Here is a 23,237-nt window from a genome sequence, read left to right on the forward strand (position 1 = left end):
TTAATTATTTAAATTGACTGATTTCCTTACATGAACTGTAACTCAGTAACATCTTTGAAATTGTTGCATGTTGCGTTTATAGTACGTTTACAGTATATATGGTATAATACATTAGGGGTGAACACAACATACTGTATATACTGCAGTCAACAGTTACAATATCCTCTTCTCCTGTGAGTTTATGGACCTCTGTAAACCAACATAAGCATGCTGGCTACTCTGATACAACACCTACAGTCCATTAGGAAAGTATTCAGACCCCTAGACTTTTCCCACATTTTGTTAATTTACAGCCTAATTTTATAGTTTTTTTCCCTCATCAATCTACACACAATAGCCCATAATGACAAAGCAAAAAAATAGGTTTTAAACAGAAATATCACATTTACAGAAGTATTTAGACCCTTTACTTTGTTGATGCAACTTTGACAGCGATTACAGCCTCAGTGTCCTCTTGGGTATGATGCTACACGGTTGGCACACATGTATTTGGGGAGATTCTTTCATTCTTCTCTGCAGATCTTCTCAAACTCTGTCAGGTTGGATGGGCAGCGTCACTGCACAGCTATTTTCAGGTCTCTCCAGTCCGGACTCTGGCTGGGCCACTCAAGGACATTGAGAGACTTGTCCCGAAACCACTCCTGCATTGTCCTGGCTGTGTGCTTAGGGTCGTTGTTCTGTTGGAAGGTGAACCTTCGCTCCAGTCTGAAGTCCTGAGCGCTCTGGAGCAGGTTTTCATCAAGGATCTTTCTGTACTTTGCTCCGGTCATCTTTCCCTCGATCCTGACTAGTCTCCCAGTCCCTGCCGCTGAAAAAAATCCCTACAGCATGATGCTGCTACCACCATGCTTCACCGTAGGGATGGTGCCATGTTTCCTCCAGACAAGATGCTTGGCATTCAGGCCAAAGAATTCAATCTTGGTTTCAGACCAGCGAATCTTGTTTCTCATTGTCTGAGAGTCCTTTAGGTGTATTTTGGCAAACTCCAAGTGGGCTGTCATTTGCCTTTTACTGAGGAGTGACTTCCGTCTGGTCACACTACCATAAAGGCCTGATTAGTAGAGTGCAGCAGAGATGGTTGTTCTTCTGGAAGGTTCTCCCATCTCCACAGAGGAACTCTGGAGCTCTGTCAGAGTGACCCTCGGGTTCTTGGTCACCTCCCTGACCAAGGCCCTTCTCCCCCGATTGCTCAGTTTGGCTGGGAGGCCAGCTCTAGGAAGAGTCTTGGTGGTTCCAAACTTCTTCCATTTAAGAATGATGGAGGCCCCTGTGTTCTTGGGGACCTTCAATGCTGCAGAATGTTTTTGGTACCCTTCACCATATCTGTGCCTCAACACAATCATGTCTAGGAGCTCTGTGCGCAATTCCTTCGACCTCATGGCTTGGTTTTTGCTCTGACATGCACTTGTCAACTGTGGGACCTTATATAGACAGGTGTGTATCTTTCCAAATCATGTCCAATCAATTGAATTTACCACAGGTGGACTCCAATCAAGTTGTAGAAACATCTCAAGATTGATCAATTAAAACAGGATGCACCTGAGCTCAATTTCGAGTCTCATAGCAAAGGCTCTGAATACTAATGTAAATCAGGCATTTTATTTTATATGTAATACATTTGAAAAGAATTCTAAATACCTGTTTTTGCTTTGTCATTATGGGGTATTGTGTGTAGATTGATGAGGGGGGAAATGATTTAATCAATTTTATAATAAGGCTGTAATGTATCAAAATGTGGAAAAGGGGAAGGGGACTGAATACTTTCTCAATGCTTGGATGCATTTTGACATATTCCCTCTTGGTCCATCCTAACCCCACTTTGTTCAGACTTCCCATCCTTTCCCCTTCTTTATGCAGTTACGTTTCCTCCCTCTCTGTTCTCTCTCTCTCTGTTCTCTCCCTGTTCTCTGTTTCTGCTGGCAGTGCATGTTTCCTGTGTTGTGCATTCAGCAGGAGGTCTGGACTCATCCTACCATTAGCCACCTCTGGTCCAGGCTTTGATGTGTTTGGTGTCTACTTCTGGAAAACAACACGTACACTACTCTGAGGTCCTTCCGTTTTTGCCTCACCCTGACTATTGGACCTCATTGAACATGCCCCCTCCAGCTGTCCTAGAATGCCCCCCAAGAGAGCCTGTCGTGTCCCAACTCACCTTTTCAGGCGGGTTCCCTTCAGACCTCTCTCTCACTGTCTCTCTCTCTCTCTTTCTCTCTCTCTCTCTCTCTCTCTCTCTCTCTCTTTTGTTCTTTCTTTCTTTCTCTCTCTCTCCCCTGCTTTCATCCTGCCATCCGCTCCTAAGCTCAAGGCAGACTCTTCTGTGGAGTACAAACAGCATACAAAGTTGGGATGTTTTTGTTGCCATGGCACCAGGAGGAAGCCTAGGCAGAGAGCTCTCTCAATATTGTATATTTGTATTATTAAGTGTTTTTTGTTGCATTTTGAAACAATTTTTTGTTAACCTGTTCAGAAAAAATATCTGGTGGTGGCCTATGGAGTTGCAGGACTGTCTGTTTACTTTGCTTTGCTAGCATTAACTAGCTAGTTGGGAAGTCTGTTTACTTGGCTTGGCTAGCATTAACTAGCTAGTTGGGAAGTCTGTTTACTTGGCTTGGCTAGCATTAACTAGCTAGTTGGGAAGTCTGTTTACTTGGCTTGGCTAGCATTAGCTCGCTAGTTGGGAAGTCTGTTTACTTGGCTTGGCTAGGATTAGCTAGCTAGCTTGGAAGTCTGTTTACTTTGCTTGGCTAGCATTAGCGAATCTAATAGGAATGATGCATCAACACCTGATCAACACAGAACCAGATTTTTATTCCACCTGCCTCAGTTTCTGGAAGGATGTGGACTGTGGTGTGAGGGGATTGCAGAGGCTCACCTCGTAGGAGACACTTGGTGATTATAGCCGAGGTGTGGTGGTCTCTCGGGCACTTGTGCTGCCGAAGCATCACCCAGGTCGGGGCTACATATTCGGTGGTGGATGTTCCAGCGCACCTACAGAGGAGGAGTAGCTGTGAGCTTCAGATACATAGGTGCCTGATAAAGAGCTCCCGACTGTTTCTCCCTCCCTGGCTGTACCATCAACGCCACCTCTACTCGAGTTACTCCTTTACTGAACTGCATCATGATCTAGCTGTGGTAAACCATCTCCCATCAACTGCCAGCTCCCTGAATTTGTTTGAGATTCTGTATGAAAAGCTTTATATTAAATACACAGGAGGTTGGTGGCTCCTTAATTGGGGAGGACGGGCTTGTGGTAATGGCTGGAGCAGAATCAGTGGAGTGGTATCAAATACCATTCCGTTTGTGTCGTTCCAGCCATTATTATGAGCCGTCCTCCCCTCAGCAACCTCTACTGATAAAATACATCTATTATTATTATTATTAGAGGGGTTGGAGAGACTGACATAGATCAGGTGGAAGCGGTTGGTAGTTTTGGCTTGATGGGTTGTGGCATGGACTGGACAATAGGACCTCAATTACGTATGTTATCTCGTCTTTACCATCAAGAAACTACAGGTTGTGTAGATAAATATAATGTTTTGTCCTTTCAAGTTGGTACAATTTCTACCAGCTATTGTCCCCATGTTGAGTCATCCCCAACTATTTCAACAGCAGATACATTTCTCTCAACATTAGCCTGCTTGTGTGTGCAGCCCGTGGGCGTAGCGACCAGAATTACCCTTCCCAATCCTTCCGTCAATCAGAGTCGCATCACCAGGCAATGTCGCCATCACCATGCACCCGTCACTCACAGACTGGTCCGGTGACACTCCCCTCTGCCATTCTGCAGGTGACAGCGTTGTCCCTGGAGACGGTGATGAGGGCAGGAGATAGTGGTGGTGATGGCTCTCTAGTCAGCAAACATGCCTTCATTGTATTCATTACTAATACTGTGCTATAATTGGTAATTGCTATAGCATGACCTGAGATGCCTGTGTACCTCCCTAATCATTGTGTCAGAAATAATCCCTCTGCCCACATGTAACAAGGCAGGAAGGTCTCAGCGTGTCACCATCATCAACACCTCTCACTTTCCACAGGAAAGTCACAGGAAAAGCTGTTGTCCAGGGCGAATGTGTCACTGCCCACGACACACCAACAACAACCTGCAGCTCTGAGGAATTCAGCCAAGACATGCAATAATGTCTCAGCACAGAGACACTGACATCAATACAGAGACAAGCTTCAGTATACAGTACCTGCAACGGGAACTGCAATGACTAACACTAATGACTGAAACAATGCTGTCACAAAGTGAAGGAGCAAATACTGCCTTCTGGTGAAGTTTCAGACACCAATTAAGTGTTTCCTTCTCGTTATTGAAATGCTGGACTGGTCAAAAAGTGGTAGTGCAACAGAAAAACCCAAAGAGCATTTCAGGGAACTTCGCCACCGGTGGTCATTAATTGCAGAGCAATTACGAAGCATGATGTCCATAATGAGTCATTATTGCATTGTAATTGTCTCTATGTCTGAGTAATGAGGCTGGTGTTGGGTGTTGTGAATCGGCTGGTTAGTTCTGCAGGCTCCGCTGGTCTTGGGGAGAGGCATAATCAACAGCAGCAGCAGTGGAATCTCTCTAAGAGAGCCTGGATGGTGTGTGTGCCCTCTGGCCAACCATAATAAGAGGAGCTGTCATGGGAGAAGGCCAGGAGACATCAGCTCCATTTGCAGTTAAGACACAGTGGAGATGGATCACGCAGCTGAGCCGCTGTCTGTGTCCAGACAATTTAGCTCTGAACTAATATCCTCCTGACAGGGTTTAGGATATGTTTCTACAGTAATGTTTTGTCTATTCATAATGGGTCTCTTATGTTGGATGTTTTTAGGGAAATTCAATGAATTCTTGATATCGGATGACTCGGAATTGTGTGGTGGAAGACGTATCAGATAGGCACTGGTGCTGACCCTGCCAAGAATTTATATTTTCCATTAAACCTTTTGCTACAGCTCAAATAACGATTCTGTATATTCTGCCCCATCCTGATTGCTGGTAATTACAGTCATGGGACATTTCGAGTCTGAAGTGTATAAATTAAAATGCTTTTCTTTTGTAGTTCTCCTATAGGGATTGCAGCTGCGCTTCTCTTGTCTAAAGGTAATTTGACTATTGAGGCTTTTACAGACTTCTAATGGCCTCCTATTCATTTGCATATTTTATGTATTACCAAGCTTTACAGCACGACTTGGGCAATTAAGCACTTGAGCGATTTCTCAAGGGTCCCCACCTGGACCTGAACCCAAACAACCCTTACATCTCTCTCAAGTGCATTCATATTGTGAGCATTTATCTTAATAGAATTCATTCTCAAATTCACACAGCATCACCAAAATAGTTTGAAAACGGCATCAGTCTGATGGGGTGCTGGAGTGATGGAAGAAGAATGTGTGTTCTTAGCCTGCCCCCTGCTGGTAAATGGAGAACTACACGTCAGTAGAAATGATTAGGGCTGGGACTTTTTCCTGCTCATGTATCCAGGAGCTCCTGTGGACCTCGTTTATTTTTTTTAACAAAAAGACTGGAGTTCCTCTCTACCGTGACCCTTCTTTTTTTTCAACAAAAAGACTGGAGTTCCTCTCTACCATGACCCTTCCAGTAAGGAGACGAGAGACAGGCTCTGGTGAAGTTTTCTTTACCTACTGGACATTGTTTTCTCAGACTCAGAATATCATCTGTTATTACCTTCTGAGTTGATTGCGTAATGTACTGAGAGACAGACAGGTGTTAACTTGTTCACTGGGAATATCATCACCTTCTCTCATCATGCTTTATTGGAATATACTGTTCCTTCAGTGAGACACGGAAGGGCAGAATACCTCAGGTGCCCATCTGGTTTTAGAGGAGAACGTTTCAATTCAACATATTGTGTTCGTAAAGCAAATAACTTGAAAGTCAGAGGGCTCTTAATTGATCATGCCCTCCAGCATTGCCTGATATATCAGTGAAATGTTTGAAGTTACCTTATCAAGGTGGTGGCAATAGTGATGTGAAGTGGGTAATTAAAATCGCTGGCAATTTTAGATTTTCATTTAGATTTCATATCAGTCATCAGTCATATTTTTTATGATCATGAGCTGATAATATAGAAGCAGTAATTGTAAAACAAACCGTTTAACCCAAACGATCATTTATGAATACACCATTAGTTCTCAGCAGTAGAGTACTGATATAGCAGATATTGGTTGAGCTCTGAAATACATACTGCAAAAACAGTCAGTAAGCTGAGGTAGAATGGTGTAATTCTATTTAATAATAGCAGACTCATTTCTGAAATCGCTTGTTTTTTCCAGTTATTTTCCTTTATTCCCTGCCTTCATCTCAGAGGACAGGCCAACCAAAGCAAAGCCCCTGGATTCCTGAGCAAACCACTATGCTCCTTGGCCCTGGTAGCGAGAGTTCTGAATGTTGTTGTAACTGACATCATGTGACTGACTACACAGAGAACAGAAACTGTTCACTGAGGACAATGGAGAGACGAAGAGAACCCTGAAATGCTATACTGCACTGTAGTCTATTGTATGTGGAGTGGATGTATTTGAAGTGGGCAGATATTGGTGTTTTAGTCTTGTCTGTGATGAAGCTGTCAGAGACTTACTGTGTATACAATATGTGGAATGCAGGTGGATTCTAAGACCGAGCATGATGATGATGGAGACGTGGTATTCCTCACAGTAGTGATTGTCTCAGCCACCATCTTTGTCTCTGTGTGAGGTAGCAATAAGCCTGGGGACGAGGTTACGATATGACTATGATGACCATTATGCTAATGCTGATGGAAACCATATTGGAAACGACGGTGACTACAACAATGATGATGATGATGATGATACTGGACAGGTTTTACAGGTTGTAGACCAGCTGCAGCCAGTCTGGTGTCAGCTCTGCCTCAGCCAGTAGCACGGTGAGCGGCAGGCCAGCCACTAACAGAGCAGCCATTCCCTGGGTCTTGATGACTTCCAGATGACAGCCCAGACAGCCTGGCCCGAGAGAACTCAGCACTCAGTCACAGACAGAGAGAGAGGGGGGAGGCAGAGATAGGGTAGGGGAGGAGAGAGAGAAACAGACAGACAAAGGAAAGGATGAAGCAGTTGCATGTGAAGTGGTTTAGCAGTGCTCCAGTCAGCGTTCTTACCTCATTCTCCTGATGGTTGTTGGTACACAGCTCTCTCCAGCTGGGGCCTGGCTGGCTGCTGTGATTAGCTGGTGACTGATCCACATTCAGATCCCATTGAGACAGACAGACGACAGGGCAGTGTCAGTGTGTGTGTGTGCTGGGCCGAGAGTCAGCATGATGCATCAGTGGGGTCTACTCATCACTGTGTTCTACTGCCAGCTGTTCCTGGCTGCTGCTCAACACTGGAGGAAAGGTAGGACACCTGAGTACCTCACAGAGCTTCGACTGACTTCAGGTCAGTTTGAGGGGTCTACATAGACACGTTCATAGAAAGTTAATGGTTGTTGTGTAGACGTACTCAGAGCTAGTCGCAATAAGAAGTAATGAACTGCATTTAGGAATCAAAGGAAAAAATTAACTATGGTTATGTATTAAGTATCGTTGTGCGTTATCATAACTGAACGTTTTGCTGCCAAATAGATTATTTATGTGGAGTTAAGTAGGCTACATTTTTTTATGTAGACTTTTTTCTGATGCGTTTGCAGACTTTTATGAGATTTAATGTTTTTTTGAAGAAAAGACAAATGTTTTGATTGCTTTGGCAGGGCTGTGGGTGTTAGGCTCCTGTATGTATGTGATTGTGTTGATGAGAAGGAGAGAAATGCTATTTTCTGAATATCTTTCGACAGAGAAAAACAACTTCAAGTGCCTCTTTGTAGTTGGGTCCAAACATTTGGATCCACATTCATACATTTTCCCTCCCTCCCACACACGTCAATGTTTGGTTCCTTGGAAATGTTGACTGCCGAAAATAGGTCCCTCCGAATTAAGGAATGAGGAGGGTGGATTTACATGTAAATCACTGAATCAGTCACATGATGTTGAACTTGCTTCAGGAAACGCAACTTAGCTCAGGTCTTTGCAGGCAGATGAGATCCAGTCATATACAGTCTTGGCCAAAAGTTTTGAGAATGACACAAATATATGTTTTCACAAAGTTTGCTGCTTCAGTGTCTTTAGATATTTTTGTCAAATGTTACTATGGAATACTGAAGTATAATTACAAGCATTTTATAAGTGTCAAGTATTTTATTGACAATTACATGAAGTTGACGCAAGAGTCATTATTTGCAGTGTTGACCCTTATTTTTCAAGACCTCTGCGATCTGACCCTGGCATGCTGTCAATTAACTTCTGGGCCACATCCTGACTGATGGCAGCCCATTCTTGCATATTCAATGCTTGAAGTTTGTCAGAATTTGTGGGTTTTTGTTTGTCCACCCGCCTCTTGAGGCTTGACCACAAGTTCTCAATGGGATTAAGGTCTGGGGAGTTTCCTGGCCATGGACCCAAAATACTGATGTTTTGTTCCCCGAGCCACTTACTTATCACTTTTGCCTTATGGCAAGGTGCTCCATCATGCTGGAAAAGGCATTGTTCGTCATCAAACTGTTCCTGGATGGTTGGGAGAAGTTCCTATTGGAGGATGTGTTGGTACCATTCTTTATTCATGGGTGTGTTCTTAGGCAAAATTGTGAGTGAGCCCACTCCCTTGGCTGAGAAGCAACCCCACACATGAATGGTCTCAGGATGCTTTACTGTTGGCATGACACAGGACTGATGGTAGCGCTCACCTTGTCTTCTCCGGACAAGCTTTTTCTGGATGCCCCAAACAATCGGAAAGGGGATTCATCAGAGAAAATAACTTTACCCCAGTCCTCAGCAGTCCAATCCCTGTACCTTTTGCAGAATATCAGTCTGTCTCTGAACTTTTTCCTGGAGAGAAGTGGCTTCTTTGCTGCCCTTCTTGACACCAGGCCATCCTCCACTGTGTGTGCAGATGCACTCACACCTGCCTGCTGCCATTCCTGAGCAAACTCTGTACTGGTGGTGCCCCGATCCCACAGCTGAATCAACTTTAGGAGATGGTCCTGGCGCCTGCTGGACTTTCTTGGGCGCCCTGAAGCCTTCGTCACAACAATTGAACCGCTCTCCTTGAAGTTCTTTATGATCCGATAAATGGTTGATTTAGGTGCAATCTTCCTGGCAGCAATATCCTTGCCTGTGAAGCCCTTTTTGTGCAAAGCAATGATGACGGCATGTGTTTCCTTGCAGGTAACCATGGCTGACAGAGGAAGAACAATGATTCCAAGCACCACCCTCCTTTTGAAGCTTCCAGTCTGTTATTCAAATTCAATCAGCATGACAGAGTGATCTCCAGCCTTGTCCTTGTCAACACTCACACCTGTGTTAACGAAAGAATCACTAACATGATGTCAGCTGGTCCTTTTGTGGCAGGGCTGAAATGCAGTGGACATGTTTTTGGGGGGATTTAGTTCATTTGCATGGCAAAGAGGGACTTCATCTGATCACTCTTCATAACATTCTGGAGTATATGCAAATTGTCATCATACAAACTGAGGCAGCAGACAAATGAATATCTGTGTCATTCTCAAAACATTTGGCCACGACTGTACATGATGTGACTGTGTGGATACGAGTCTGACATGATCAGATAAAATAACACAAACTTTATTAATCCCAGAGGGGAAACTGGTCTGTCAATCAGTCATGTGTCTCAGTATCCTTTAGGAAAATATTACTAGTAGTACTAAGCTTATCTACTGTATGGCTATTGAACGTCAGGTCACTTCTAAAGATCACGTCTGAATATTTAGGATTTGATAGAGGGGACAGACAGTGATTTAGAATTGGGGACAAACTGTAAGTGTAGCCCATGTGACTGTCTCTGGCCCACTGTGTCCCTCTGACTGCTGCCAAATTCTTCCCCAGCTGTTTTGACTGCAGCAGCTTGGAAGAACATCTGCATGTCTGACTTGACGTATTGTTATCCCTTCAACATTGAGACATATCTTGTCCCATATTTGGAGCTCTCAGGTCTTCGGCCCACTGGGAATGTTCTAATTAGGACACATACCAGAGTGTGTGCATTCTGTGGAAAATATCAGTTTAGACATCACAATGCAAATATGTAAACTGGTTAAGCAAACATCATTCATCAGTTGTAGTATGTCAAATGTTCCTGACTTTGGTTTTGGCTCTGACTTTAATCCAAATAACCATTACTGTAAACCTGGAGGACAGTGACCTCTGGTTTGCCTGCTTTTCTCTAGTCACGACACAATTCCAGCCAGGACCATTTAGCACTGTTTGTAATGAATGGCTTTGTGTTTTCCTCTGGCTCATTGCATGTGCTTAGAGGGAGATTACAAGTTCCCTGCTTGTTTGTGAGGACACAGGGGACAGTGTCCTAGCAAACACTGATTATTTAGTCTAGCGCTACAGTGGGCCGAGAAGCATGAGCGATGATTGGTTTCTTCTAGCTCAGAGCTTTGAAAACTGAGATCTGCTTTCAGAGGTGGGATCATCTACTTTAAACCAGCAACCACTTATTCCATATGTGATCGGCTAGATTTGGAAACCGAGGCTACTGTGTATCAGATGACTGTGTTGGCCCGCTGAGCTAAAGCCTAGGCATTACACAAGTCTTCAGGTCTCAGGCAAGGTTACACATCACATGGGCATTGCACGTAGATGTTTCTTTGTGTTGCTGTTGTTCTGCTGAGGTGAAAAGAAGGTTCCCTCCTGTTCTTCACTTCTGACTCGAGCTTAACACAGTGGACTCAACTCATCATCTGTGTGTGGAATTCCAGCTCCACCTACCTCCACTTATAGATACACACTGGAAGGCATCAGGAAAGGATGTGCTCCTGGATGAAAGTCAACATTGGGGCTTAGGCTTTCCAGTACATACTGGATGAGTATCTCACTTGGATGCACAGTAGCACATATCAGCCCAAATCTAGGTGAAAATTATGACGGCAGTGTCTGGCATTCCTCGCAGCTGCTGTATATATGGCACCTGTGCAACTACTGGTAAAACCCATACAAATTGCTGGCTGGTTGGAGCAGCCATTTTGGAGCTAATATCTCCACAGTGGTACAGCATCAACATTAACATCAAACGATTCATGGAAAATGAAGCATGGAAACGAACCTTCATAGACCTCATAACCTCACTGTTCACACTGGCTCTGTGCCAATAAAAGTAGTTGTCCCTATGGGTGTGTTCTGTATGCTTATACATTCCAACGCTGATTATTTAACCCTGTTTCTGAATGGGGAGAATATGGCAAGTGTTGTCCCATCGAGAGTGTGAGGCCTTGGTGGCCGGACGGTGAGGAGTACAGTGGAGGGGGGCTGGGAATAGCAAGACCTGATCTTGGATCAGAATCCATATGGAGTACAGTCGGAGAACAGTGGAATTGTGCTGGGTGTCAGTTGACCAGTAGCTGATTCCTGATCAGTTTCCATTGAGAGGGCCAATGTTTAAACTATGATCCTCATTAAGCTCAGTGAGCCTATATTTATCTTGGCTCAAACAGCAGATTACTGTACAGTGATTGGATATCTGGCTTAGATTAGTAACAAGAGCACATTCTACAGTAGTAGGGAACTGACCAAGCTCGGAAAGAATGTCACTCTCTGACAGGTGTTGTATCTATGAGAGAATGAGTAAGCTATGGTGTGAGGTATAGATAAACAGTAGCCCCGTGTGCTGTGTTTCATAAAGCTAAGTTACAACTGCATTTAACTCTGAACTGTTGAGAGGACAACTTATTTTACCCCTAGCCACGCTGTGTTCCTACCATGACCTTTCTGTTCTGTCCAGGGCCCAGGCATTCCTCAGACAGACTGAAGCACTGCATGATCGATGGTCTGTTTGTGTCCATTTCATACATGCTCCGACTTCCAATCAAGCTTCTTATTTGGACCTTGTCTGTCTGTACCTGACCCTTCAACCCAAAAGCACATGGCCCTGTACTTTCAACACACAGTCGGAGTTCCAGCCAGGTATTCAGGGATGTAATGGAAAAAAAAGCAAATAAGGTATTGAGGGAGAGATGCTGTTGCACCAGACTTTATTTGGGTTGGGCTGGGTCATCTCTAGGTTATGTTAACAACATTTCTCAACGTGTCATATTTTTCTGTTGCGGTCAAATACTTGACCACAAGAATGTCTCTATGTACTGCAGCTGTCTCTCAAACTGGTGAAGGGTATTATCATGTCACTACTGTGACTCCTGCCTCAAATCATCCCCTCACTGTTCAGAAGCTGCTCAGAGTAATACAGAGGGAACCCTGTGAAAAGAAGCCCATTAGTCCCATTATCTCACTTAATGTTAATCAGGCTTAGGTCATTTTTGAGAGATTAGACGAGTCCTTTGTAGATATAATAACTACCACATCTCCCTTACAGGTCAAAGAATAGGTGTGAAGGAGGTGGCTCAGCGAATGGTCTCATCTGAGATCAGAATACCTGCCTTAGCTGCATTTAGCTCAGGAGCTGCCTTTAGCTCAGCAGTCTTGTGGTATGCAAGGGACCAAGGTTGGAACCCAGTTGGTAAGCTTGTGCCCAGGTGTTTCTCTGCTTCTGCTCCTGGTTAGCTCCCCTTATAAATGACAGAGCTGCCTTAATCTGCGGTTCTGAATGCTGAGAGAGAGGGTTTTTATAAGGAGCAGACCACAGCTCCTGAACTCTCAGGCCTGCTGCGGCACATATGCCCTGACACTTTGAAATCTGACCGCCCTACCCTATAGCCTATGCCCTATAGACACACCTGGCTCTTTGAAAAGAGGGGGCATCTATAACGTGGGACATACCAGCGATTACCGGTGTCAGAGGTTAAAAGGTTTTCACCCAGTTTCACATAGGGACATCTGCTGCAGTTTACCCCCTAGCTGTCTCCCACAAACCTGGGGCTCGATAGTTTAACCTACGTAGACATGTTTACAGTGTGCAGTAAGTGTAGGATTTTACATGACCTATAGCCACTGTGTCAATGTATTTGACTATATTGTATACTGTATGCCACTGCGTAAATACTGCAACATGTGTTGTGTTTGACTGACCTCCTGGTCACAACAACGGCAACCATATTCACCCGCTCAACGGGAAATTCTGGATCTATTGTATTTCAGGACTTCTTTTGGTTTGCTATTGGTTTAATGAGTCATTCAACTACTCAAAATACTATCTCTCCTCTTCTCACTTTCTCTCCCCTTTCTCTTCAGCCCTTTACCCATCAGCCTTTAGAGTGAAGCGTGGCACACACTCATTGGTCAACCCCACCTTCCAGAACTCTGTGGAAGATGTTAACCTGCTGTTTGAGGTGAGTCGACAATAGCCATCTCTGCTTAAATTACATTAATGAGCATAAAGGGGATTTAATTCATTGTGAATGTTACTTGGAAACAAGAAGATTGTTGTCAGATAAAGTTAAATCTTCCACAAATGTAAAGTTTTATTACAGGCTCTCAGTCTGTAACAGTCTGGCTCTTCTCTCCGACCCACAATGGATCATCCAGAGACCCTCCTCTCAGATCATTTCGTCTTTAATACTTAATATTGTTCTGACATTGAATTCCATATCCCAGAGGCCCCTGCTTCTTCTCGTTGTTGAGCCAGACCATATCCACTGTGGGCACAACCCAGATTCATCCACACATATTACAGCTGGTATGTTGGAGCCCAAGAAGCAAACATTATGTCTGGACATATACTGCTCAACCATCCACCGCTCTGATATTTGAGTGGAAAACATGGACACAGAGGTCATAGGTTATTGAATCTTTGTGAATCTTGTGGGGTAGCAGCAAAACATGTTGCATCAGAATCAATGCCACTCAAGCTTTTATATTCACCATTGCTTCTAAATAAAATATCTTAGGCATAACAAGTCAAAAATACCTGAAAGCTCATCTCTTGTGCTTTTGGGAAGAATTCTTAACTTTCAGAAACTCTGTTAGTTACTTAAGTGAGTTGTGGGTCGCATAGGGGCCCCTTTCTCCATACTGTAGCAAACTCTTATATCAGTCCTTGTCAGTTTCAAATCTCAAATCTTAAATCGACCCCTAGACCCTGCACTTATGGAGATCTGAGAGTGCATAGGGTCTAAGGGTTGATTTGGAATTGGGCATTACAGTATGGGAAGAGGCTACATTTCTACTGTTTGTTATGACAGAACTCAGAACATCGCTGAGCAAACAACGGAAACCAAGAAGTGCGTTTGGAGTAAGCAAAGTTGGAGTGCTCTTGTCTTCAGCAGTGGGCCTATGTGTGTAGGTGTGTGTATCTCCTCAGAGTTCCATTCAGAGAGAGAGAAGTGAAAGTTAGATGTATTGAATGTTTGACTCCTCTTCTCCTACAAATTGAAGAGCTGAAACATTTCCTGTTTGATGTGAATCTTGTGGATACCACCGCTCATCGTGCTGCAGGGAAATGGAGGTCGGAGGTGGGAAGGGCCGAGGCAGAGGTGCTGTAGGCAAAGTGAACAGAAAGTTTGAACTCATGGGTTCAAACTTTCTGAATTTCATACAGTTGAACTTGGGCAACGAGAGTCATGGTTGGAGCAGGAACGTAGTTTTGACCCACTGGGAAAGGGAAACTGAAGCCTCAGTCAGCAGTCGTCATCAGTAGCAGTGTGTGGATAAAATCACTGGGGAAACCAAGCCAGGAAAAAAAGCCATATTACAACCTGTGTTGTGAGAATTTATTTGTCTGCTCTATGACCTGTTAGTTCATATGCCTTGCCACCGTGATATATAGGCCTAAGGCCGAGTCAATAAGAAGACACAGTGGCAGAATAAATTCAACCACACATTTGTTTCATCACAAAACCGGAGAGCAACATCTGTCCGGGGAAGTCCACAAAGCATATTGAATGTAACCAACAGTTACATGAACTACAGCATCGTCAAGCAAGTTGTTTCCGAAATTTTCAGACTACTTAACAACTATTGATTTAGAACCACGGAGAGTTACTGCAAGTCACAAAGAAAACAGGAGCTGCCTCCACTATTCCAGAACCATCATCTTCAACATTTCAACATCATCAAATCACCTACTGTATGCTTAGTCTAATACAGTGACAACTAAAATACACCAAAAACAATCTAGTCCAATCAACGTAATGTGGCGTACAGCAAGTCAGCCACCAGGGGGAGACTCGTCAAGGCCTGGTGACAGTCGGTGTATACATCACGAGGCGATGGCTCCATCTGCTGGACGTGTCAGGTCTCGACGAGTTCTCTGGACAGGATTAATTGGGTCTGATTGGGAGTTGGTGAGTAATCAAAGGCTGATTGCTCACCAGCTGTGCAAGGCCCATACAGCTGCCAGAAGAGCAGCATACAGGGAGAGTGGGGGAAGAAAGGACTCCTGTATAGTTGGGGATGGGGGGAAGAAAGGACTCCTGTATAGTTGGGGATGGGGGGAAGAAAGGACTCCTGTATAGTTGGGGATGGCGGGAAGAAATGACTCCTGTATAGGTGGGGATGGGGGGAAGAAAGGACTCCTGTATAGTTGGGGATGGGGGGAAGAAAGGACTCCTGTATAGGTGGGGATGGGGGGAAGAAAGGACTCCTGTATAGTTGGGGATGGGGGGAAGAAAGGACTCCTGTATAGGTGGGGATGGGGGGAAGAAAGGACTCCTGTATAGGTGGGGATGGGGGGGGGAAGAAAGGACTCCTGTATAGGTGAGGATGGGGGGAAGAAAGGACTCCTGTATAGGTGGGGATGGGGGGAAGAAAGGACTCCTGTATAGGTGGGGATGGTTACAGGAGTGAGTGCAGTTGTGATCCCGACAGGATACAGCAAGACCTGGAGCCCAGAAGACGGTATACCGGAGAGGGTCTCATAGGGGAGACCTTTTCTTTTTGATTTATTATTTAAATAAACACCATTGAAACCGAGTTTATCCTACTCTGTCCGTGTCTAATCTGTATAAATGTCTTGACCAAACCCCCTGGTCTTCCATAGTAAGCTCTGTGTGTGTGTGTGTGTGTGTGTGTGTGTGTGTGTGTGTATGCACGTAGAAAAACACATTGACACCCTACTTGTAGAGAAATGCCAATGCCATCATCCTCTCTTTCATGTTGACGAAACGGTCTATACAGTACATGCTTTTATTTTTTGTTGTCCTAGGCTACCTGGCTAAAATGCTTACTCGCTAGCCTAACTTCCTATCATGGTCATTATTAGCTAGTTAGCATTAGCCTTCTACATCTAGCTACATATTGAACTTCCATCCTCTCAGGTCAAGGGCACAATGTATGAATTTATCATTGGATCAGAATCGCGGTTATAATAATTTTCCAGTATGATGAATTAAGTAAAACAAGTCCATTTATGAAAGGGGTAATTTTAGCTAGCTAGCTAGCCACCGGAGGACAACAACACAATGAAATGTGACAATTGGAGTTGTTTTTTGTCAATGATGTTTGGGTCTCAATGTGATAGGAGTGAAGCCAAATCCAAACTGGCTTCCCCTGAGACTTTCTTTTGGTGCGCCAAGACCATTAACAGTTTAGCTCAACACTGATTGGCTAATATTTTATCATTTTTTTCAAGGGAGGCCAAATGCCAAACAGTTTTTGACCAGACATCCTCAGATAGATGGCCTACACATACAGAGAGAAAGGGGCACAGTTTCACTCACTCTAATGCTTTCTCCGGTGAGATACATTCTGCCTCTTGCGAACTGAAGTAAAATTCTCAAAGACCGAGATGAAAGATTTTTTTTAAATGACACTTTTTTCTTTGACATTTTTTTGGGGGAAGCCTGGCTTCCTTTGGCATCCATGAATACATGCCAGGTTACTCAAGGAAAACTGTCCCTCTATCTATGGAAGGAACAGAAACGTATTTTTAAGGTCTTAATTATTGAGTGTTTAGTCCGATTCAACAGAGGAATAAGGCAGCAAACATATTTTGTAATGTATTGTATGACCCCTACTGGTAAGAGCTTGACTTGTATTCCAGTTATACCATTGGTTTTTATGAGGTGAGTTTCACCATGACTCTGTTGGGAAATCTGATACAACTGTGCCTGTCTTCTAGATCCTGCTGGCAGGCCTGCAGATCGAGGGTGAGGACAAGCCCTTCGTGATCCCAGACATGGAGCTGGCGTCTCTGAGGTCGGTCCAAAAGCTGGAGGTTATCTGTGAAGACGTCCTGCCCAAGAGACTATCCGAGATCAGACGTTTGACCTCCCACCTGTCCCAGCGCAGAGGTGCCCTGAGCAGGGAGGACTTTGAGCGCACAGTGCTCACTATGGTGTACACTGCCCAGACTCTGGTTCATACCACCTCCCAACACCAGAAGGCGCTGTGGGGAGACGCCCTGCTGCAGCTGTTCAGGGCCATACAAGAAGATCTGACGCCCCCACCCAGGACACCTCAGCACTAGTGTTATGGACATGTGGACACATTATTTTAGATAATATAATATACTGATTATTTTATACTGTAAAACAAGAGCATTTGAAGGATGTTTTCTATTGAGTTGTATTGTATTATCAAAATGACTGTTCTGATAATGTAATATGTTTGGTTATGATCAAATGTTATGATCTAATCATATTGCAAGGAGGGTGTGGGAAAAGGAGGGATGTGAACTATATCTTGTTCATGTTCTATCTATTGGATTCCGCCTTGTTCCAGGACTTCAGATGTAAACAAACATTTTAAATATTTTATCAGTCACTCTGTCATCATGATTCATAACAGGTCTTTATCAAATCTTCTGTCATAATCTTCTCAGCTGTTTATCACAATCACATAATCTTTCCCCAGCACAGTCCTATGGCGAAAAGGAGCTTCGGATGAAGACAGGGGTATCAATTTGCTCAGCTTATTTCTCTGTAATTGATATTATAATAAAATAATGATCAATATTTTTTACTGTACCATGGTTATGGCCATGTTATGATCCAACCTATCCTGATGCAGTAAAAACATATATTTATGCCAAATCTTTTTGACTGCAGACCCATTATATATTTTTGGATTATCTGGATTCACAGGTTTTACGCACCAACAAGACTTTTTGGAGAGCACTATGGTCCTCTTTTGATATGGCCTTGTTATGAATATGTACAAATGAGGGATATGGCTATAGAATGTTCACTCACATTTGCAAAAACCGTGAGGAGGGATTTGCCTCAGTCCCAACCTGTTTTTATTTTGGAAGTAGAGGATTTTAGCTGCTCTAGCCTGCAGGGAGGATGTTAAGCTCTCCTGGTGGTCACACATAATGGCAGAGGTGAGTCCAAGCCCCATGCTCCGAGTAGAGCCCAATAGAGCCCTCATTGATGAGAAACTACAGATTGTGGTGAAGAATGTTTTTCCCAAAAAAATAAGATTACCCTTCGTTCCTTTCAGAGATCTGAGGATGGGAGGCGTTCGGCCATTATGCCAGTGATGAAACGGGGACGGACAAAGGCAAGAACAACTATGTTTTTGGGCTTGTGTTCCTACTTGTTGTTTTGCCAGATGTTACTATTTATGTTTGTCATACTTCATGCAAAGATATTTTTTTAAAGTACAGTATTTTGACTTGTTAATCAACTTAACAAATTGCTATAGGAAAGCAACCGAGTTGTGTTATTGTACTGTATCGTGTGTGAAGTTGCTGAGGACATCCGTTTCGGCGGTTCTTATGTGGGCTTAGAATCCATGGGCTTACTGTGGATCATCAGGCCAGTGTCTGGCAGTGAAATAGGACTCACACACACACACACACACACACCAAATTACATAAGATATGCCTCTGCTCCAGTATGAATTCTGAATTATTTTCAGTTAGCTCTCCCTACATAGTTGACTGTTTCTTTTCTCTCTGTAATACTGTAAAAAAAAACATTTTACAGATGCTCTGTAGACACAAGCCTATTTTCCAACATATGTTTTGATAATTCAGCCCAGATGTATGGAGTGTATAAGTGCCAGTCATGTTTTCCCTTTGAGATTGTCCCTTGTGTTTTAACCTATTCTAAAGCAATGGTAAATGACCAAATTTGGAATGCACTGAAATTATAGTTGTATTTTGCTCAAAGCTCTAGAAATATGCACAAGATGTACTTTGATGAGAACAACCATTTGATCCGAAGAGACATGATCCAGCCTATCACTGAAAGTGACCCCAAAGTGGAGGTGATGGTATCTTTCAGACTGCATTGTATGCACACTATACTGTATGTATTTGTACAGTGAGGAACTGACATGTGTGTGGACCTCTTTTTTGACCCCATAGGTCAGGAGGTTAAAGTGTCCATTACTGATGGTCATTGGAGAAGCTGACCAGAACTGTGCCACTGCGGAATCTGTCCAGGATGTAAGTACTGTACAGGAGCAATTAGTGTTAAGCGCCTTGCTCAAGATATATTTTTCACCTAGTCACCTCAGGGATTCAAACCAGCAACCTTTCAGTTAATGGCCCAACACTCTTAACCACTAGGCTACCTGCCACTACCTGATAATGCATACATAGACCTACATTGATTACAGTATAAGTTGGCACGCTAAAAGGCCTATCCCAGATATCACCTGACCTCTGACCTCTATGCACAGATGCACAGTACAGTATGTTGGAGAGGGCAGGGAACGGTCACCTGCTGACAACTGTGTCCTACCCTGGGGCTGGTCACCTGATCAAACCTTTCTACTCTCCTCACTTCCGCTCTAGCACCTTCTTTAGGCTTTACACCAAGAACAGGGTAAAAAGTGAGGGATTTTACAGAGCATCTCTCATCTGCTCTTACTTACTGTAAGGCTAGATCAAGGAACCCAGTCGATAGTATCCCGAGACATTACACACACGACATTATAAGTCTTTGAAAGGTATTGTTTTTCATGAGTATTTTTACCCTACTGTAAAACTGTGATGTATTGTTGCAGTGATCATGTTGTGGGGAGGGTCCAAATGGAGGGGATCCTGGAGTTCCTTCAGAAGAACCTGTACCAAAGACAGGACCCCTCCGTCCCCTCAGAGCTGTGAGATCCTCCTGGACTATCTCCATTATAGTCGTCGCTTCTCCAGCTTCATTATCTGTCAGGACCCTATTCTTGAAATTAAAGAGAGAAGATATTGGTTGGATTTGTTTTTACTCACCAGGTGGCGGCATTGTACAGTCTCTTAAATGACTGGTCTGCTGCTCGTAGGTGTCATAGTAGTCAATGTCCTGACAATTGCAAGGAGGAAGAAGAGGAGATGGTCGACATCCGCCTTTCATCAAAGTCCTTATGGGGAAGCCTTTCTGTTTAAAGACCTTGGGTCAAACCTTGGCTGCTCGGTCACGGTTGAGTTGTGGTCTTCTAGCCAACCTGGTTGGGATTCCAAACTCCTGTGAGGTGATATGAAGTGTTATTGATATCAGCTGAATTGGAGAGAATGAACACCGCTGCCTTTAACTCTCATCAACTGGAGAACTTTTTTTGTTGTTGTTGAGATGTCACCCATATTCTCACTTCAGATCACTCCATTCTGGCAAAGTGGACTGATGGCGTAAACATCTCCATGTGTTGCTCATATATTAAACCAATAGCCTGGTCCCAGATCTGTTTGCTCTGTGTTGCTCCTATGTTCATTGTCATCCCAAACATCGTCATGCACAAACAGATCTGGGACTACGTAGGCTACTAAACCAATGCCTTCTCTAGTGATGAAGGATAAAATACCCAATTTGGCAACCTGTCGTGCTATTAAACCAATGCCTTCTCTAGTGATGAAGAGTAAAATCCCAATCTGGCATCCCGCCGTGCCATTAAACCAATGCCTTGTGTCTTTGTTTAAGAATAAACTCCCAATCTGGCATCCCGCCGTGCCATTAAACCAATGCCTTCTCTAGTGATGAAGGGTAAATTCCCAATCTGGCATCCCGCCGTGCCGTTAAACCTTTACAGACTCAGTGGAGTATATCCTCAACCTTCATTCCTCTAGCAGCCTTGTGGTGTGACTTGCCCCCCTATTATTATGAGGAGGAAGTAATCCAGCGCCTGTATCCCATGCATCAGATCCATGCTCCGGCTCCACCATGGAAAATATTCCACTGGCAGCCCCTCAGCACGGCCCATATGGACCAAATTCCTCCTTTTGAAACTCCATTGAAAGAATATGTTCCTGTTGTGAGCCCGAAAAAAAAGGGGAGTAATAGATAAAAGCGATTTTAAAATAAAACATTTGTATTACTTATTGTCACACATGGCGGCGGTAGAGAAGAGAATGGGAGGGATTTAGAGACGCAGTCAGAGACTCCAGATGTTAGGTTCAGATGTTCTGATTTATGAGCTATAGAGCCATGCACAGTGTGAGGCTATTGCCCAGATAATGATGCCACCTAGTGACCATGGCAATGTACAAATCCTGTAACTCTGGTTAGGGTCCATGCCATGTTAAGTGGGCAGCCCACAGAACACTAGATCTAGAATCCCTACTCCCCAGGGGCTGATAGTGAGGTAGGATTTTAGAAATGTGGCCCACCCAGTTTTAGTAGGGAGGTGGAAGGGAGGGTTGACATATTTCCCTGTCCATCCATAGAGTTTTGACAGACTGATATGGCATGTATAATGGCTAGGGAGCCTGGCTTTGACAGTGAGAAGGGAGAGGGGTGATGATGCCAACATTGTGTGCGCTTACGTCCTTGTGTGTGTGTTAGTTTCCTATGTGTTAGTCATGGAATGGGATACCTCAGTGTATCCAACAGCCAATTACACAGTATGAGGAGGGTAGTGCCTAACCCATAACAAACAATACTTTAACAGCCTGCATGAACTCATGAGATCAGCCTGAAATTAAATTAACACACTACCACTACTTGGGATCATGTCACCAAGAATAGATAAAACTCACAGCAGACTGTCAATCTACTTCTTGCCAAGCACTTGCCCTCTTTGATGTGGTTCTTGGTGACGGCTTCTCCTCCAAAAACCCCATAATCCTCAGTAACCGAAGTGGCCACATTTATCACAGCTCTTGGAATTCTGGCATTCTGCTCCATGTTCCCACAAAATAGATTTGTTGTGCATAGTGCCCCTGACACAGTCGATAAGCGATGGGAGATCATTGTCAGGGAGGAAGTGATGAGGCTTAGGCATGAAGTGGTTCTCTCTTACTCCCCTCTACAGCTCTTATTTAGTATTGTTATGTAGAGGTGCTTAGTTCTCATGAGAGTTCTGGTAGTGTTATGTAGAGCTGCTAGGTTCTCATGAGAGTTCTAATAAGCCCTGTTTCAACACAACCCATTGCAAGGGTCGTCAACTCAATTTGGCCTGGTGTAATCCTACCACAGGTGCTGGCTTCCCAAGGGGAAATGCTCATCCTGTGTGTGTGTGTTTGTGTGTTTGTGTGTGTGTGTGTGTGTGTGTGTGTGTGTGTGTGTGTGTGTGTGTGTGTGTGTGTGTGTGTGTGTGTGTGTGTGTGTGTGTGTGTGTGTGATTTAATAATATTTCTTCCCCATTTAAACTACCATTCAAAAGTTTGGGGTCACTTAGAAATGTCCTTGTTTATGTTTTATGTTTATTTTTTTGTCCATTAAAGTAACATCTAATTGATCAGAAATACAGTGTAGACATTGTTAATGTTGTAAATGACTATTTATGGCTGATTTTGAATGGAATATCTACATAGGCGTACAGAGGCCCATTATCAGCAACCATCACCCCTGTGTTCCAATGGCATGTTGTGTTAGCTAAGCCAAGTTTATAATTTAAAAAAAGTCTAATTGATCATAAGAAAAACCCTTTTGCAATTATGTTAGCACAGCTGGTTTAAAGAAGCAATAAAACTGGCCTTCTTTAGACTAGTTGAATATCTGGAGCATCAGCCTTTGTGGGTTCGATTACAGGCTCAAAATGGCCAGAAACAAAGCACTTTCTTCTGAAACTCGTCAGTCTATTCTTGTTCTGAGAAATGAAGGCTATTCCATGCGAGAAATTGCCATGAAACTGAAGATCTCGTATAACGCTGTGTACTACTCCTTTCACAGAACAGTGCAAACTGGCTCTAACCAGAATAGAAAGAGGAGTGGGAGGCCCCGGTGCACAACTGAGCAAGAGGAGAAGTACATTAGAGTGTCTAGTTTGAGAAACAGACACCTTAAAAGTCCTCAACTGGCCTCATCATTAAATAGTACCCGCAAAACACCAGTCTCAATGTCAACAGAGAAGAGGCGACTCAGGGATGCTGGCCTTCTAGACAAGTTTGGCTAATTACCTCCACGTTTCTTTCTACACCAACATTTTTTATCTCTACTGAACACACCCAAC

The 23,237-nt window shown here is 43.8% G+C and overlaps 1 protein-coding gene and 1 long non-coding RNA gene across 3 annotated transcripts; both read left to right on the forward strand.

Annotated features, from left to right (window-relative positions):
• The first annotated feature begins 6,454 nt into the window (after window positions 1–6,454).
• Window positions 6,455–17,947, forward strand: LOC110499979 (protein FAM180A). 2 transcript variants are annotated; one of them, XM_021577065.3, is made up of 4 exons: window positions 7,064–7,365; window positions 12,394–12,537; window positions 13,209–13,306; window positions 17,035–17,947. In XM_021577065.3, the coding sequence occupies exons 1-4, from the start codon at window positions 7,287–7,289 to the stop codon at window positions 17,380–17,382; spliced, it is 669 nt and encodes a 222-aa protein (XP_021432740.3). In that variant the 5' UTR covers window positions 7,064–7,286; the 3' UTR covers window positions 17,383–17,947. The 2 variants fall into 2 exon arrangements, with proteins under 2 accessions (XP_021432741.3, XP_021432740.3); XM_021577066.3 differs by lacking the exon at window positions 12,394–12,537 and having other exon boundaries at window positions 6,455–7,365.
• A 1,087-nt stretch (window positions 17,948–19,034) lies between these two features.
• On the forward strand, window positions 19,035–21,150 carry LOC149972985 (uncharacterized). The gene is made up of 3 exons (XR_016490174.1): window positions 19,035–19,127; window positions 19,228–19,308; window positions 19,872–21,150. It is a non-coding gene; the product is annotated as an uncharacterized LOC149972985 (long non-coding RNA).
• Window positions 21,151–23,237: the final 2,087 nt, after the last annotated feature.

The sequence above is a fragment of the Oncorhynchus mykiss genome, chromosome 21 (genome assembly GCF_057628025.1).
Source record: "Oncorhynchus mykiss isolate SJ-2025 chromosome 21, ASM5762802v1, whole genome shotgun sequence".
Classification (NCBI taxonomy): Eukaryota; Metazoa; Chordata; class Actinopteri; order Salmoniformes; family Salmonidae; genus Oncorhynchus; species Oncorhynchus mykiss.

Coding starts and splice junctions, on each gene's coding strand:
- LOC110499979 (XM_021577065.3), top strand. CDS start 7,287: ATGATGCATCAGTGGGGTCTACTCATCACTGTGTTCTACTGCCAGCTG. Junction 7,366..12,393: donor TGCTCAACACTGGAGGAAAG/GTAGGACACCTG, acceptor TCTCCCTTACAG/GTCAAAGAATAGGTGTGAAG. Junction 13,307..17,034: donor ATGTTAACCTGCTGTTTGAG/GTGAGTCGACAA, acceptor CCTGTCTTCTAG/ATCCTGCTGGCAGGCCTGCA.